At 33.3% G+C, this 18,369-nt stretch overlaps 1 protein-coding gene across 2 annotated transcripts; it reads right to left on the bottom strand.

The window, feature by feature from the left end:
- Nucleotides 1–1,028: 1,028 nt before the first annotated feature.
- On the bottom strand, nt 1,029–17,869 carry LOC128168035 (gastrin/cholecystokinin type B receptor-like). Of its 2 annotated transcripts, XM_052834106.1 has the most exons (4): nt 17,250–17,859; nt 2,766–2,861; nt 1,663–2,354; nt 1,029–1,230 (listed from the first exon to the last, which is right to left on the bottom strand). In XM_052834106.1, exons 1-4 carry the CDS (start codon nt 17,485–17,487, stop codon nt 1,075–1,077), a joined length of 1,182 nt encoding a protein of 393 aa, XP_052690066.1. In that variant the 5' UTR covers nt 17,488–17,859; the 3' UTR covers nt 1,029–1,074. The 2 variants fall into 2 exon arrangements, with proteins under 2 accessions (XP_052690066.1, XP_052690065.1); XM_052834105.1 differs by lacking the exon at nt 1,029–1,230 and having other exon boundaries at nt 1,252–2,354; nt 17,250–17,869.
- Nucleotides 17,870–18,369: the final 500 nt, after the last annotated feature.

The following is an 18,369-nucleotide window of genomic DNA, read 5'->3' as shown; positions in this document are numbered from 1 at the left end:
TTTAGGAACAATAGTCTTTCCTGCGAGAAAAAGTGGGGGGGGCTGAACCCTCTATCATGCTATGTTTCTAATGGTTAGGTATAACTTTGCAAAAAAAAGTGGGGGGGCTAAGCCCCCCCTAGCCCCCGCGGTTCCGACGCCTATGGGATTCAACCAAACCTAATGCCAAGACAGCGGTGATCATTCGGCTGTTAACTTATCACAGCATCCGAATCTTTGAAAGAAAATAAAAATTGTATATCATTGATACATGTCTCCGATTAATGGATTTGTGTATTCTGTAAAGTTGGTATATCGTTGAATATCAAATGATAACGCGTGTCACACAAAACTGTAAATCTGAAATAAAAAATTATTTTTTCAGGCTAAAGTTGAACTTTCAATATTTAATTCAATTCTTCTGAAGATTGAATTTGAATACTTATCATTCTTTTATGAAACAAAGGGTGGGGTATGGTCAGTACAAGGTAATTTACAACGTATATCAGTGTCCTCTTTGTGACATATTATGAATTTTTGTACTAATTAGCCCCTTTTCTCGTATGAAAGCCTGAATTTACTTGTAAATGTAATTTTTTCGAAAAAAAATTGTAATAAAAATATAGTTCTGGATTGTATGTTGCACGAAAGCCTCTGACCAGGTATTGCCTTCTGTTTTGTTTCATATATATACGATGTATTATTGAATAAATATATTTATAAAAAAAAGAATTAGGTCAATATTACGTTTGAGATAAGATTATTCATTTTTAATCAATTTTTGGTGGGACTCATGTTTCCTGGAAGTGTTTTGAATACTTGAATGTTTCTAAGTGGTCCATTTCATTGGCAAATAAACTGCTTGATGCATGCGAATCCTTTCTTAAACAGACAGACTTTATTCCGCCTTTTTTTTGTTTTAAATAAACCAGAGTTTAATTTAATTTTCTGTTGTTACTATGACATGATGATATAAACGTTCTATAAAGATGAAAATCATGATTAAATAAAAAGTATCCAATTAAAAGAAACAAACAAAAACAAAAGACTACAAACGTAAATATTTTTATTTCCCTTCATGTCCATTTTATGAAACTATCGTATATTTGTTCTCGGTATAAGTCTTGACTTCACGCTTGCTTGGTCATAGTCGTACATTGCGATGACGTCACCGGTCGTCATGTGTCGTTTGGATCGACTTGAAGTTCTGTTTCCATTTTCTCTTGATGAGGAATACGAAGCACCATATCTCTGAGAAAAACAAGAAAATGAATGATTTATTTCTTTCCGTTATCTCCTATTATATCCCCAAAACACTCAGAAAAAAGATGTCCAGTCCAAATGGGAATTCTATTCAATCTGATTGACGATGTCATTTAAGAATTAATTCGAGGGATAGTTAGAAAAAAAATAAAATTGTATCTGTGAAAATAATTGCCAGGTTTTGCTGGGAAAACTTCCCTGCAAAACAAATTAGAATCGTTTCGCTATATATTTGAACAATGGCAGGGGATTTAGATCGCATTTAAGATGACAGCTGTACGCGGACACATTGATATCTGAATGTTGTATACACTTATAAAAATTACGGAATTCCCATTTGGTTTTCAATTTACAGTGGCTTTGTGGAGGGGAAATGTAGAAGCTATTGCTAATAGCAGAGATCTTACAAATACTACTTACAAGTCGTCCCTCGTTTACTTTATCACATCGACAGCGAAATATTTGCGATGTAAACTTATGAAATCCTTTATGCATGAAGCTATACAATATTGGATTCTGGGCGCAATTGGAATGTCCCAAGAGCAGCGCAAAGGGGTAAATTTGATTCATTATCTGCTGACTCTCCACACTTAAGTCTAAGTACAGGAATAAACTCAATAGAAAGTACGGCATCCAGCTGAGTGCAAAAAGCACAGAGAGAATGATAAGGAGACGCGCCAAGCGCCGTCTGTTGACCATGACGCGATCGTCGTATTGACCGTTCACCATTGAGTTGGAGCGCTGCAAGCGGTCGTCTTTACGACAGAGACTGAAACCGATCAGTGAATAAAGCACCATAACTACTAGCCCGGGAATAATGTAAATGATGAACAACAGGAAGATATTATAGATCATCTGGTCCTGTTTCGATGGCCAGGTCTCTATGCAGTATTGGATTGACGTTATGTCCAGTTCAGACGGAAGGTCCTTGAGTCTCTTGTACATCACCAACGGACACATAACAATTATGGACGTCACCCACGTGACCACGACTGCCTGTTTGACTTTTGAGGCGTTGCAGAAGACTCTGGCTTTGATAGGGTGTCTGATGGCTAAGTATCGTTCTGCACTCATACATACAATGGTCAACACACTGCCTTCCACGTATACACCTACAAACACGGGAGAAACATAAGCATAATAAGTTCATCATTAGTTGTTCGTTTTGCATTATCGAACAGTTTAACTGTTTTTCCTGGTTTAGTAAGGGCTTAATTAATACTTTGCTGTAATTATGAGAACCCGACGCATACAATACTGTGGAATCATTAAATTTCGTGGGGGCCAATTTTCGTGGATTGCTTAAATTTTATTGGTTCGTGGGGACGTAATTTCGTGTATTCTCTAAAACCTACAAAGGAAATATGACTAGGCCTATATTACCCTAATTTATAAATTCGTGGAGGATGTTAATTCGTGGATGAGAGGTACCCACGAATTCCACGAAAATTGAGCCACCACGAAATTTAATGATTCCACAGTACTGCTACCGTCAGAAAGTGCAAAGGGAATTAAAATGGCACCTTGCACAAAATCCATGGCTTTGCAAAGGAACTCTCCATACATCCACGGAGTGTAGACATGCCTCCCTACTGTTAAGGGTATGCACACCAGTGTCACTGAAAAATAAAAGGTTTAAAGTAGCTTTACGTATCTTAAAAAAGCAATGTTATCGTACAATAGATATGCACGTCTGAAAAATGCGTGTACATCATGGCATGTTTAGCTTTGCCTTGGAGAATTTTGGTAGTTAGAATATACCACTTTTTTGTCTCTAATGTTTTGCCAATCATTTTTGACGGCTGTTGTTATTGCTGTGAATGTCTTGAATGACAGCGTTGAAAACCCTTTTCTGACACCCACTTATTTACAGAGAAAACACTTAAACTAATTGCCCCTAACACCAAACACAGAACTTTCATTTCACAGTTGTATTTCAATTAAAAGTAATTTCACTAAACTTCAGACAAGCAAACGCAATTTTTTTTGAAAGCCATCTGGTACTTAACATTTATTCGTCCATCTCTCATTGAGTAAAAACTCCTTTTATTGTTTCTTTCATCTTCCGTGGTGTCTGATTATTCCATAGTTTTACTCTCTGAAACTGACGCCTAATTTTGTACTAATCAAAACGACCTTCCTTATACCGACTTTGGGATTAACCGCAAAGTCATTAATCACAGCCTAGCGATCCAAAATCAATTCATTGACCAACATGTTTTTTCCTCTAAATGCTAGCTTTGATGAATTCTAGAATCGCATTCCATTCTCTCGTGATTCATGAATGAAGGGTAAACTTTTTTCATTTGAGAACTTCACTCTAAATATCAAAAGCGAATGTAACACACGATTCAATAACAAAACAGGCAAAATGGAAGTATAATGCAAAACTTGCAAGAAATTTAAACATTTTAACAAATATTTCAAGCAACCAGCGAATATTTGACTATGATACCATTTTCTCAAAGCATTGCGATATTACACGACTAAACGCTTAATAATTGTACGGCTTCTTTTCATCATTAACTTGGGTGGTAATTGTGCGCACTCGTGGATTCATGGAAAGGAGAGATTGCTTCGTTAATAGCCGAGGAGTTCCGGGCTTTACTTATGATTTGATGTGAAAGTTCTATACAGGCCCTAACAAATTACAGAGTATCAGTATGTATTCACATGAATTAAAGATTGAAACAGGGAGGTATGATGATTTATAACACGTGAGTGTCGAAAATGTTACTATTTTAACTTAAATAAGATTGAAAATGAATTCCATCTTTTACTTATTTGTCCATCATTTCGTAGTTTAAGAGAAAAGTATATTTAAGAATACTATTCCCGAAAACCAAGCGCCTATAAAGTCACACAGTTACTATCTACTTCTAATACTAAAGAACGGTGTAATTTAGGGAAATATCCATATTATGCAAACAAGCATCGAATTCTCTTAATGGGAATAATCAAATTTGATTATGTACACTTCGTATGTTGCTAACTTACTGTATTTCATATGTTTATATACACCCATTGTTCACATGTATAACCTATGAGATATTTGTCTCTTGGAATATAAAACTTGAACAGTTGTTCTTGCTTCATGTAACAGTCTGAATGATACAGCCTATAGATGGTTGAAGTTTAAAACGTTCATGAAAGGATCTGCCAAATAATGAAACAATTACAAAACCGGCTACTATAAATATAAACTGTGTTAAAAATTAAACATATAATCAAGCCATTTAGTCTATTTTGGTTAAAAAATAATTAGAAATTACCGAGCACGCTGGCAAAGCAACCGTTCACGTTACAAACTGCGCACTTATGTTAACAGTTTTGGGAAAAATCGTTTTCGTCGTGGTATGTCGAGATTATTTTATTAGTGCCCTAATTTATATGTATGTCTTGTGTTATAGAAAACGAAGTTCTTGAATGTTCCTGATTTTGTTTGTTTTTTCCCGAGTGTTCGGGACATTTGTGACTCATAAAATACACTCCATTAAAATAATAGATGAGCAGTGCTTTGAGTTTTGTATTTATTCTTGCATTCTTTGTAAATTTTCTTGTTTAAAGAGATTGAATAGTTTTGCTGAAGAATTTTTGTGCTTTTCAGTTTTAGTTTCAACAGTATTTACTGAGCTTAATAAAATCTAAAAATTTAAAAGACGCCAAAACATTTCTAATAAATAACTGTTATTGAAATACATGTTTGTATTTGCTCCATAATAGTACGCAAGAGCCAAAACACGGTAAAAGGTAAACATTTCAGTAGAAGACTATTGCAGAAAAAAACCCTGTATAAAATCACTGGAAATCTTCATGGCAACTCATACGCTATTGTTAGTTTTATTAGGTGCCAACGCACTCGAAAAAATTGTTTTGACATTTTTGAATCGAAAAAATTCCATCACCTTGAGCTTGATATTTGATCCTCATCAATTGCTACTTGCTCTCATAATTGCTGACTTGTGACATTACAATTCGACGAAAATTAATTAGAAATTCGCGTTTGTTTTTCATCTTCATCTTCTTTGTGAATGATTAGTTTTTATTCAACCTAGAGAAAAGTGTACTCAATAAACTCTACGCACACACCTGAGCTCTGACATCAAGGGAGTTCTGTACAAAGAGGTTTCAACCATTCATTTTCCTCCTTTAATGACCTGTACATAGCAAAACGACGGCTGTTTTTGCTTGGTTCATCCCAATTTTTTTAAAGCAATATCATCATTCATCCCCCCAAAAAACCCTCATCTCAAATCTGTACAGAAATATAATACAGGGTGTAAATAGTATTTAAAGTCAGTATTTCAAAAATTATTTGCATAGTAATCTGGTAACGATTTATTGATTAACAACGAAACTGACAATATAGATGTTTAATGATTTTGTTTATTTCAATAAGGCTTTTTTAATTTAGAATATATACAACTGAAGATATTGGGAACAAATGAACACCTCTTTTGACGAAGGGGATATATTACCTAGGGAAACTCAGCGAAAAAAAATATTTTGAGGGGATGTTGAACAACGTGAATAATACACATTTTTGAGTACATGATAGTTGATGGTGTTTTTGATACGAATGATGAAATGAAGCCTTAACCGCCTGCAGTCATATTGAATAGATCATCATTTTACCATCATTTAAAACTGAACATTGACATAAATGTATGAATTAAAAAAAATGTTTCTTTAAAGTAATATGACTTGAAGTGAAGAACTGACAGTTTTTACGTACGATAGGTTGATATTGCTACACAATGAAGGATATTTATCAAAATTAAGAGGACCCTCGTTATCTCACTAGAACTATGAATTAAAAAAAATGTTTCTTTAAAGTAATATGACTAGAAGTGAAGAACTGACAGTTTTTACGTACGATAGGTTGATATTGCTACACAATGAAGAATATTTATCAAAATTAAGAGGACCCTCGTTATCTCACTAGAACTATAAGAAAATGATAGTTAATTCAAGAGAGGTCATCTACAAGGAGAGAACTCTCTATACATGGGAGTTAGCTTTGATCAATCAGATGATGTACATTAGGATACTAAGTCAACCATAAATCGACGCTGTCTAATCCCCACGTTCCATAATAAAAAAAAAAAGACGTTTGCGTCATAGAGTTTTGAAAAGGAAAAATTTAATATAAAGCCTTTTTTATGGCCCTTGGTCAAACTCTTAAAAAGCTCATAATATCTTTTATATATGTATGACTACCTTGGGTATTTTTAGATAAAAACAATATCGTCCGAAAGATGAATCAATCTTATCGTTTATTTTTCTGAAGATTTTAGTGTTTTCTGACATTCTTCAGCAATAACTTTACCAACGTGTTTTTTATTATTAAAAAAAACTAATTTAATTAACCAACAATGTAGGAAGAAACTGTTCACATAACTATGCAAACTTTAAATTTACAAAGAGGTATGCGCATTTTCCCATCATTTCGCCTACACCTGTGTTTTGAACGGAAAGTACATGTTACTAAAATAGATATAGGTAACTGTCGCAATACCTAGGTACCCTATTTAATAATGGTGTCTGTAACCACTAATTTGAAGGAAACGTGAGAAATAAATATATATATAAAACTGCGTCTATAAAGACAGTTGATATTCTGGACCTTGATAATTCCAGCAAAATAAAATGAATTAAGTATAAATAGAGTATAGTGTTATTGAACAGATAAGTTTATATTGGGTGTGCTCATTCTTAGAATTAATAAACAAGAGAAATAAAAAAAAACCCAGCAGATTAGATACTTAAGCATTGAATCATTGTTTTTTGAAAGATGTGGTCTCATAACTGCAACGGTGTGTGCATACAAATTGAATAACGCGCGCTAGCGCGTTATGAACATTTGTTTGCACACACCGTTGCAGTTATGAGACCACATCTTTCAAAAATGATGATTCAATGCTTACATTGTATATTTACGTTTTTTGACATTAATTATCTTTCCGAAAACATGATTTATTTTTTTAAATCTCTGCCTTACTCAACGAGTAATGTGCAATAAACGGAAGAGCCATTGGAACAGCCGAATCATGCTGACAAAAATAGTGCACAGAGATTTGATAACTTAAGAGAGAATTTTTTTGTTCATTCTGTAATTTGATGAATTTACTTTTGGTATTCTAATAAATAAATCAATTGAATTCATTTTACTGTATAAATATGTTTACATCAAGAAGTATTTATCAGCGTAAGTATAATATCAGGTCGTGATCTGGCTTGAAGTCGCGAGGAGAGTGAGTCATGTTCTTCGAGAAATACTAAAGGAAGACTGTATTCATACGCACCAGATTTGGTGATTGGGTCTTCTGTGTTATGCGTAAATATCACTCAAATAAATCAATGCAATTTAATAGAGGGAAAGAAAGTAAATGTAAATATATGTAATTGAAAATCGCTATTCTTCTAATGCTGAAAAGAAAAAAAACTACTTGATGGAATCGACCCAGCGACCGCAAAATCAAAACGACTTACGCGTTACTACTAGGCCGCGCATAGAACACTTTAATTGGATGCCTTTTCAATTTAGGTGGCTATATATTTGGTTGTATTAGAAAAGTCACTAATTGATATAATTGTCTAATTTTTAGTACGAAGACCACGTTAAACAAATATTTAAAATTCAATGTAAACGGTTGCTACACTACCTGTAGAGCATAATCTTCATTGTATTTCTTTGGTTTAAGGGGTTCTTATAGTCATCCAACTTTTTTTTTTTGCATATTAGCTATTTTCTATATGTCCCAAACAAAACCGGATTAGTTGAGGCGAAATAATGGGTAAAGACGATGTACCTCTTAATAATGAAGATGGGTGAATAAGGCGTGTAAACTGCCTTTATGAGGATAGATAAGATACTATAAAATTAAAATATCAACAAATCTCATAATTTCTTTCTTAATAATTGAAAATAATGTATATTTACCATTACATCGATTTATAACCCTTAAATATGTTAAATATTTGGAATAGGTTGATTTAAACTGGTGTATGCGTGTCAAAACCTCCAAATAGTATCATTTTTAGAACTTCAATGCCTTTTCTTTTATAGAGTGGGTCTGAGCTCCATAGTCTGTATAAGGTTTAAAGAAAATCAAACCGATATCAAACAACGAAAACGCGGAGAGATGACCCACTATACTTAAAAAATGTCATTTTGTATCGCAACAATTGAACCATTTAGAAAAATAATACAAGTCCGTAAATTCGTGGTTGTATTCGAATATAGCATTTTCCAATGGAGTTTTCTGTGACTGAAATGGCTCAGTGGTTAGAGCACCAGACATAAGATACCATTATAGAATTCGAGTTTTTAGGTTGTGGGTTCGATACCACCAAAACTTTAGATTTTTTTTCTTATCGTTTGTTAAAATATTTAAAACTTAATATAGTTAACGATTGGGCCTTTTTAAACTTGTATTATAACATTATCAAGTATATTTAGTTTGAAAATGGTATTTTACGACTAAACCAAATAGGAATTTGCGCTATCTTGTTCCCCCATCTTCTCGTAACTTTTGACAATTTAATCATTGCAATTACTAGTATAGAAAGAAACTTATCCTTTCTACATGTGACCGATGAAGGCAAAGAAAGCAGAGCTTTTTGTAGGGGAAAAGCGAGAGAATTTACTCGGAAAAAATGAAGTCTTATTTCATTAACTGACCCTTGTGTAAACTTAATTAGTTATACACCGACAAAAGAACTACGGAGTAACCTCCATTTAAAAGTCAAAGACTTCACTCGTTTTAACAGTATTGCGATTCTACCGGTACTTCTGTACCATTGATCTAGATCTGTCACAGCGAGGGTCGATCAGAATCGTCCTCAAGATGGATTAATTTCAGCAGGACATAGATTTCTCTAAGACGGCGTAAGACGGCAAAACAAAAAAACACAAGTCATGATCCGTGTCCTTGTACCGAGGAGTTACATTGTACCTGAGTGGTATATGGAGTATTGATTCAGCGGGTGGGCAAGTCAATAATTACACGGCAAATGGAACCTTTATGCCCAATCATCGTTTTCTGGTCCAGGAAAGCCAGATACATACAGTCAAAAAATCTAGAGTACAAGCCATACATGTTGACTTGTGTCAGTTATTTATACACATTGTACATTAGCTTTTTATACATGTGTCGTACTGTTAAGGTCGATACTGATCAAAATTTAATTACACTTTTGAAGATTATTCAATTCATGACCATTTTAATGAACTACATGTATAATATCAAAATTATTTTTGCAAAAACATCTTGTTTGATTTTTGCTGCTTGTTGTCTTTGTTCACAATCTATGGAACCATATCAATTCTGTATGAAAGTTAAGATACACAACAGCTATACCAAGAACTCCAATACTCATTCCAGCGTAAATAATAGAAAAAGCAGTGAGCGTGTATCGTCTGTGGAGTGGATCTTTCATACGCTGTACTTGATGTTGAAATGCATTGGTACATGAAGAGACAAACATAATTCCAACATAGCTACTCTTCTTCAGAGATTAAATCATAATAGATGTTGTTTTGGAATAACACAAAGTGCTATAACCAGACTTGGGGTAATGCTAAATGTAATGGTAATGCATTGCAATGCATTACATGTTTTCAAAGTAATGCTAGTAATGTGTAATGCCACAAAATTAGCATTACAAGTAATGGTAATGTAATTCATTACTTTCCAAAATCTAGTGTAATGCTGGCATTACATGGCATTACTTTGCATTACATTGCTCATTTATGCATGTTCACTTTAAAAAACGTGATGAATAAATGAATAGTTGAATTTGACTAAATTTATTTTTTTAAGAAGAAAGAAATAATTCTTGAGATAAAAATGTTTTAATTGTATTATTAAAAAAGATTTTTAAAAATTCATTTTTGAATTGTTAATATTACTAAATATAACAGCACAATTTCATTATAACATTTTTAAGAGTGTTGTTATTAAGAGTTTTTAATTATTCAAACAATTTACTCCTATTAGTTTGCACTTCAATATGAAATGTGTCAACAACACACTATGCCCCCAGGATAATCTAAGTATCAAAACAATCTATTGTTATAAGAAGTGCTAAACACCCCAATCCCCTTCCCTTCGCTATGTCCCAATAGAATAGGAGACAGACATGCACCTTTAAAAGCAAAATGAATGCACTGTCCATCCATGATGAAAATCAATATCACTTCCAATATTATTACCCATTAAAAAAAAATAATTTTACTTACTTATACTTTCTCTTTCACTCTTTCTTGTATATTAAGTACACTGTACATTAGTTTAGACTGATAGAAAATACAAGATTCATATCCTAAGATAAAGATTGTCAAACAGTACTTTTCAGTCCAACCTATGGGAAGCTTCGACTGCTCCTGTAAAACATTTATTTAGTATAGCTGGGAAGATTTTCAAACTAACAGGATGCAGTTAAAAGATGAACCCTTTTGAAACTTTGATCATGAAGTGCAACATCAATCTTATGTCTTAAAGTGTCCTCAGTAGAAAGAAATACGATTCAAATACAGTATCTTAAGAAATATAACTGGGAAAACCATCTGTTTATGAATTAATACAATTAAGTGTCCAAAATTATAAAGATTTGTGTAATCTGGGAAAATAAATATCTCTATTAAGCTTTTTATAACCGCAACATTATTCCGTAAATTAAATTGTTTTTTGTTATGCATGTAATTCTGTGTCTCTATTTCGTATCCTACATTGTATCATGCCAAATGTCTATAAATATAATTTTACTTATGTAATATGTTGTTCATAATGCCACAAGATGATTATATGTATTGAGCAAATAAAGAATGACTCTTGTATAGTCATTGAATTTGAACCTGATACTGAGCATGAACCTGTAGATATGTTAAAGAGTGTTTTATATTTGAAACATTTGCAAAAACTCTTTATGAGCTTTACTTTTTAAAAACAAAGTAATGGTAATGGTAATGCATTACTTTACTCATGTAATGGTAATGTAATGCATTACTTCAAGAAAATCAAGTAATGGTAATGGTAATTTAATGCCCAAATTCATGAAGTAATGGTAATGTAATGCATTACTTTACAATGTAATTCGCCCCAAGCCTGGCTATAACACAGTGATGGTTGATGTTGCGTAAACCGTCAATAGGACTTTAAGGACAGTCAATGTCTTTTTGCAAATCAACAACCAACACCCGTGTAGATCAATGCGTCTAATTAAATTTACAGTCAGATTTCACGCAAAAATGGAATCGTTCTTATTCAAGCAGAACGCTGCCTATCCCACAAGAGATCGGGGATTGAGGGCGATCAGAAATATACAGAAAACATTGGCGTTTACTATCGGCATTTTTGGTCTAGATTTGACAGATTACAAATTCCGTGTGGAAATGTATGAGGAGAATTACAACTTTTACAACGAAACCCAAACGCAATGAAAACAGTATTTACTCAAGTTGTTCATCAATAAAGTCTTATATTACTTTAAGCATTCGTGAAATGGCAGTAAACTGTGGTAAAAGCCCATCAGTGACCAAGCCTTCAACTCCGACGGTGGACAACTGAATTATGATAATACTAAAACATGTACAGTATTAATCTCCATATGTACTTCTTTTGACCTTCTTCTGCTGGCATAAAATTTGCATTAGGTCAGTGACCAAAATTTTTAGAGATATAGTGATTTTTATCTTTTTTAAGCATTTTTCAACATTTTTGCATCGCGTGCCATACAATCATAATATATAATGAATAAGTAAGATAAAAACCAACCAAAAATATGCAAAATTATATTGGCTAACATAAAATCTTGACTTTTGATTTTAAAGTACTACCAAAATGTTTTAGCGAAAACAAAATCTGAAAAATTTAGCTAGATTTCCTCTGATTTGCTCTAGGTCTATTTTTGTTTGAGCCTCATTTCATAATATAGTAAAGATATCGAATGTTATGTCAATAGTAATTCATTTCATAAATACTTTTTGTGTTTATAACAAATTTTACTCATGACATTAAACGTTTTAACTATTCGAATTTGACAACTCAAACCCTGAGTAAACAACATCATTAAAGCAATGGCCAATTAAGGCATGTTATTCACCCAACTTCTTCGTTTGAAACATTTTAGGAGATATTTTCTCTCCAATACCGACTTTGGGGTTAATTTGATTATCGTCACAGCTAGAGTTTTTTAAGAGTGAAAGCACGCAAAATAAAAAATTCTGATTACATGTATATTACAATAGATGGGGTCTTTTTCAACAGACACGAAGAAAACTAAATAATTGGAATGTTTTTGTTGTCATTGAACCCCAGCTATAAAGGTCGGTATTTTAAGACTGCGCTCGTTTCTAGAGTTTGTTCTTAAGTCAGTCTATCAACAACAATCTATATAGGGTAAAAAACATTAACACTATTCAGTATTCAGTATATATTGTTTTAATTTACGTAATGCTATTACATTTATAAAAAGATTAGAAATGTTTAAAAATAAAGTTAAGTGAAGATTTGGTACTACTGCTATGAAGATATTAGTTTGCATAAATAAAATCAGATACTCAACTTATCAAAGCGTGAAATGTATATATTTGATATATACTAGTATATTACTGCATGAAAATAGATTTTTAAAAGAAATATAAGATATAATATAGCTCCTAATTTTCTATTTTAGTTTTTATTCCACTATAGGAACTTAATCCGCTTACTTTGTCATGTTCTTTTTGTGTCGTAAAAATACATTGTCTTCAAAAACAGTATTGAAAACCAAAGCAAGAAAAAAAAAGAAACAAGAAATTCCAACTCGTAATAATCATCGATCATGATTTCCATGAATACCCATTAAACATTATTTTCCTTATCACTTTCAGACTGCGCATATAAACATCGTCCTCACCCTAAGGCCTACGACCTTTGGTAGGAGCCTTAATCGAATGTTTGCCTACTACTACTTGACTTCAGGGGACCTGGCTCCTGTTTAGCATTCATACACACGTCCCAGCATCCGGACCCGGGGGTGTTTAAGGTAAACCGGTTAAAGAACACAGATTCTACTGTTCACCATATCATTAACAAATACTCTCAACAAATCGTAATTTTTTTCATGCTGATATCAAGTTCCGTCGTTTGCAAGAGACAAAATATTTACGAGTGGTGGTCTTCATAAAAAGAAACCATCTGCTGATGTCCGTAGGCTATCGATCATTGGTCTGACTACTATATTGAGTGTTTTCTTTTTTTTTTATGAGTTTCTGACCCTTGATTGACACAAGTCCTGTTATGTTTCCCGTACAGCTTCAGTTACCGATGCATAATACATCACGTGTCTCCATTTCGAAGGTTTCCGAAATGCATTTTCCATTTGTTTGGATCCTTTAGAATTTACGATATGGAAAAAGATAGCAAGAAGCTAGAATATCAAAACGTTTGGAGAAACACGCAGCTTTTTTGTTTCTTTTTATGAAAAGAGAATGTTTCCCTGCTAATAACTGTTGCTAAGAATGAAAATTAGCATCATTGGCAGAGAATGAATGACAGACTATTCAAAGCATATTTCTTTAATGATACACCCAGTAAACGACTGTTTTAATAATCAGATGCCTGAGGGTCAGTATCCTCTCGTCAAAGGTCAACCCGGGTCAAGGTTTTACGTAAACTAGATCCATTAAAACTATGCATAAGTGACCAAATATTGGCGTCTGGTCGATCAGACAATCAAGGACATCAAAACAAACGTGTTAATATACCAAAATCAGTGTAGAGATAAGAGTTGCTGTAAGAGTCTAGGACCTTTTAAGATATTTATGAATGTAGATACATCAACATTACCGACTAGACAATTAAAGGAACCAGACAAACACACACATAAAGATCATGAAAAGACTAACGACACAAACACGTGACAATTCTGCAAAAAAGGGTACCAGAAGACCAACAGAGAAAGATGGAGCAATAAACATTTTTTCCATTTGAAAGATGTTTCTTTGTAATTAACAGTGGTTGTTTTTTAATATCTTTCTGTTTAACTGTTCCTGAATCGACATGACCGATAGCATGAAGAAGAAAACAACAAACTGAGTACCGATGCCTTCGCTTGGCCTGCATAGAGTTTACTGACCAAGTGCTGCTAGTATTGTATATCTAGTAGCTGCGTGGCTGTATTCTATGAATATTATACGGGTTTATATAAAATATCCCGTTCAAAAATAAATATAGATACATGCATATATCTTTAAAGGTAACCAAAAAATCTTTTATCGGTAAAGCATAGAAGAAAATGGTATTTATCATTAATCGTTGGTCATCATAAATTCCTTTGTCAATAAGAGAACGGCATGATATCCATTTTGTTGAAATACATTTTATTCGGGAAAATAATACTCTGTTTTAAAATGAAAGAAATGAACTGATTTAAGTTTTAAATGCATGTAAATAAAAACTAATAAGCTTTCAATTCATCGTCACGGGATTTCCATGTGTGAAATACGTAACACTTATGAAATGGCGTTGTCAATTATAAGAACTATTTGCTCATAATCTCTAACATTTTAAAATGGTTTTTGTTTTACGTGAAGGATTAATCGAGAAATTCCAAAGAATATCATTAGCTCTCTTATCTTTCTAGGATTAAAGTTCACAAATTGATTGACAACAGCCTTGGTTATTCTCAACAACTGACGAAAAAAAATTGGTCATCCGTTGTCATGACTTGATTGCGAACCATTCCGTGAACATGCCAAACTGTTATCGTGTAACTGATGCTTGAGGCATCAAATTGTTCAACTTAGAAACACGTTCGACTTTGCTATAAGAACTAGACGATGATTCGGTGACAAAACCTGTGGGAATCACCATATTGTAATGAAGTATTGGCGCGACAAAGATTGTCCTTTCTCATAAAGAAAATTGACACCTCACAGAAGACAACCAAAAGAAACAAACCAGAAAAAACCGGGAGAACCACAACATCCTTTTCAGCATAAAAAGTCGCCGAGCTTTGTCGCATGTTGATCAGACAGACTCTTGTGATACCAATCACGCGTTATTTTTGGTCACGTCGTGTTTGCAATATAAGTAACAAGATATATATCGACGTTTCCCGTGGCCCTTAAAGGTTTTGCGATAGTCCGATGTTTGGTACGAGGTATGAAATGATTTCAACCATCAATCGACTTAAATTTTATCGTGTTGAGGCACTGGTCAAATTTGGATGTACATAAAAATTAGTTAATGTCAATATTTTCAATAACATGTTTATAATAATATAAAATCATTATATAATCAGATAAAAAAGTAAATATAAGGAATAAATGCCATGTTTGGTTTTTTTTTTACCATTCACCCCCACATCATGACAACTATTCCTCTGGAGACTTTGTCAAATGTCTGTTCAGTTGGTGAGTTTTAAAGCGTATACAAAATACATTTTTAAATATTTTTTAAACGGTTGCTGTTTACTGATGTAAGCTTTTACTGATGGTGTGAAATTGAGAATTGCATTGAGAACTATCAAAGGGGGTTAAAGTCACGACTGAAGTATTAAGAAGGGCAATGATTCGGTTAGGAAACAAACAGATATGTATCAAAAGTAAGAGATTGCGACCAGGGCACTCTTTCAATTTTGGAAAAATTATAAATTAATTTTGTTATCGTCTCGGTAATGTGGAAACATATTTCAATCATTTTCGCCTCCAACAGTTGTAAGTACGTTTAAGTATAGATATATAGGTATAGCTTATGTATAGATGTATGATTTGCTTTTAGCCAAGTCTTGTTTTATTGAAGCTGATTTCTCTTCCCGGGCTTTTCAGAATGTTTTTAATCCAATAATCTGCGTGCAAACGTCATCAAAGTATTTCCTTCTTTGTCCATACACCACTCCAGAAAAAAATATGATTTCTTACAACTAGTAAATCCAATTCCCTTTGTAAAAATGTGCTTCCGATGGCAGAATGCATCGAATAGCCCTTTCTTGCAATTCATAATAACTTCTACATTACGATGTGCTTCTATTTCAATAGGGACATGGGTTTTACGATCGCTAATTGTATCAGGTTGACGGTAGCAGATATTCCATGCATGTCTCGATGCCATTACGATGAGTGTAAGGAACGGATTAATGATTAACTCAATAACGATACCAATAAACAGATAACTTATCCCGCAATTTCTTTCCACTACTTGTATATATGAATAATTAATTTAGAGAAATGATGTTTGGGCAGCAACAGAATCAAAAATGTATATTGTCGAGAGAGGTTCCTCGAGATGTTTTTGAGGTGAATGCTTATAGCACATTTTCGTCCTCTAACTGGTAAGAAGTGCAGAATCTTCTGGAATTTTACAACGGACAAGCTTTTCAGTGTATATAATCTGCTCGATACAAACCTACCTGATATTTCTTAGCATCATTTAATATATCTCAATAAGAATCGATACATCTTATATAGCTGTCCAGATATCAAGGCGATTTTACTGGAGAATAAAGGAATATTCAATTGTTTCAAAACCTTCTGAAATTTTTAATATTCGTACATGAAATTTGCATAGGAAAATCTACAAGTCATATAAAACTACGGTAATTTAGGAAAGATATGTAATCAATATACAATGTGTGGGGGGAAAATCACATTATTTAATCATCCTCAACGAAAACTGCATACAGTGATAAACCTAATTAAGTTAATAATATTCCTCGCGACGAGTGAAAAGTGATACCAATATACATACTCCTGGACGATTGATTCTGAAGGCGAATAAAGGAGATGGGTCTTTGCTGCGTTTTTGTTATGAGATATCTAATGTCTTGATTTTTTACATCCATTAAATCACTTTTTCTATAACACTAGAATATATGCATTTTATCATTTAACAATTAACGAACGTCTTGAAAATATAGAATTAGAATATCTATTTGAATTTAACGCTGAGAGTAATTTCCAAAACAATTTATTTAAAAGTACCCACTAAATAGATCAAAACAATTTGTTTAAAAGTACTCACCCAATAGATCCGCCACTGCTAAATTGACGAGGAAGAAATTTGTGATGTTTTTCCGGGTACTTCTTTTTAAGCACACCATAAGTAGAATAAGGGAATTCCCCACCAGGGCCAATACGAATATAATCACATACATTGAAATGAGGGCAATTTTTTCCGGGTGGTCATAAGTGTACAGGGAATTCTTGTACTCCTCAAAAAATCTCAACAGCTCCTCGTCAGTATCGGTGAAATTCTCCATGATGAATTAAAAATAAAGAGACGACTGGCTGGAATCAATGGCAATACATCACGGAAACCTGTCATAAAGACTAAAGCATTTGAAGTGATAGATTTTTTTTCTTTAAACTTTCTTCTCGAAGCCGATCTCGGGAAATAACGGTGAAGTGATGCGAGCGAGTCTTCTTACTGCTCTGCTCAGCGCTCGAAGAGTTAGCGGCTAAAACTATCAATACATGATAGCGTCGCTAATCACATTGATAAAGCATAATAAACAAATTACAACTCAACCCGAACTGTTTTGCTCTTCATGATCACTCATTAAGCAAACTTGTATAGCCATTATTATCTGGCGCCCAAGGCAGATGATTAGCAGCGCTGTTTAACAGTCCGAACACCTGATTCCGTCACAGAATGGTAGAAAAATGAAATCAGAATACAGGAATAAATCTCAAATTCTGGAGAGAAATGAATCAAACTACATGAAATCAGGAGAAAATGAAATCAGAATGCAGCTTAGGTATGAAACAAGGAGAAAATAAAATCAGAATGCAGCATAGAAATTAAATTTGAGAATACAACAAATTGTACAAGAGAAAATGAAATCAGAATGCAGCATAGAAATGAAATCAGGAGAAAATGGTTTCAGTGTACATGAGAGATATAAAATCAAAATAAAGTATAGAAATGAAATTAGAATACAGGAGAGAAATGAAAATCAGGAGAAAATATTATCAAAATATGAAATAAGAATACAGCAGAAAAATAAATCAAAGTCCTGAGAGTACTGAAAGACGGGGTCTTGAAAGTTTGAATTTGTTATTGTCCTGGATTTCCTCGAATATGCTTTTAAAATTTGAGTTTGAATTAGTTTTTACAATCTATCTTAATTCGGCTTTTGTTT

This window comes from Crassostrea angulata, chromosome 10 (assembly GCF_025612915.1).
Source record: "Crassostrea angulata isolate pt1a10 chromosome 10, ASM2561291v2, whole genome shotgun sequence".
NCBI classification, from domain to species: Eukaryota; Metazoa; Mollusca; class Bivalvia; order Ostreida; family Ostreidae; genus Magallana; species Magallana angulata.
This window is presented reverse-complemented; position numbering and strand designations above follow the sequence as displayed.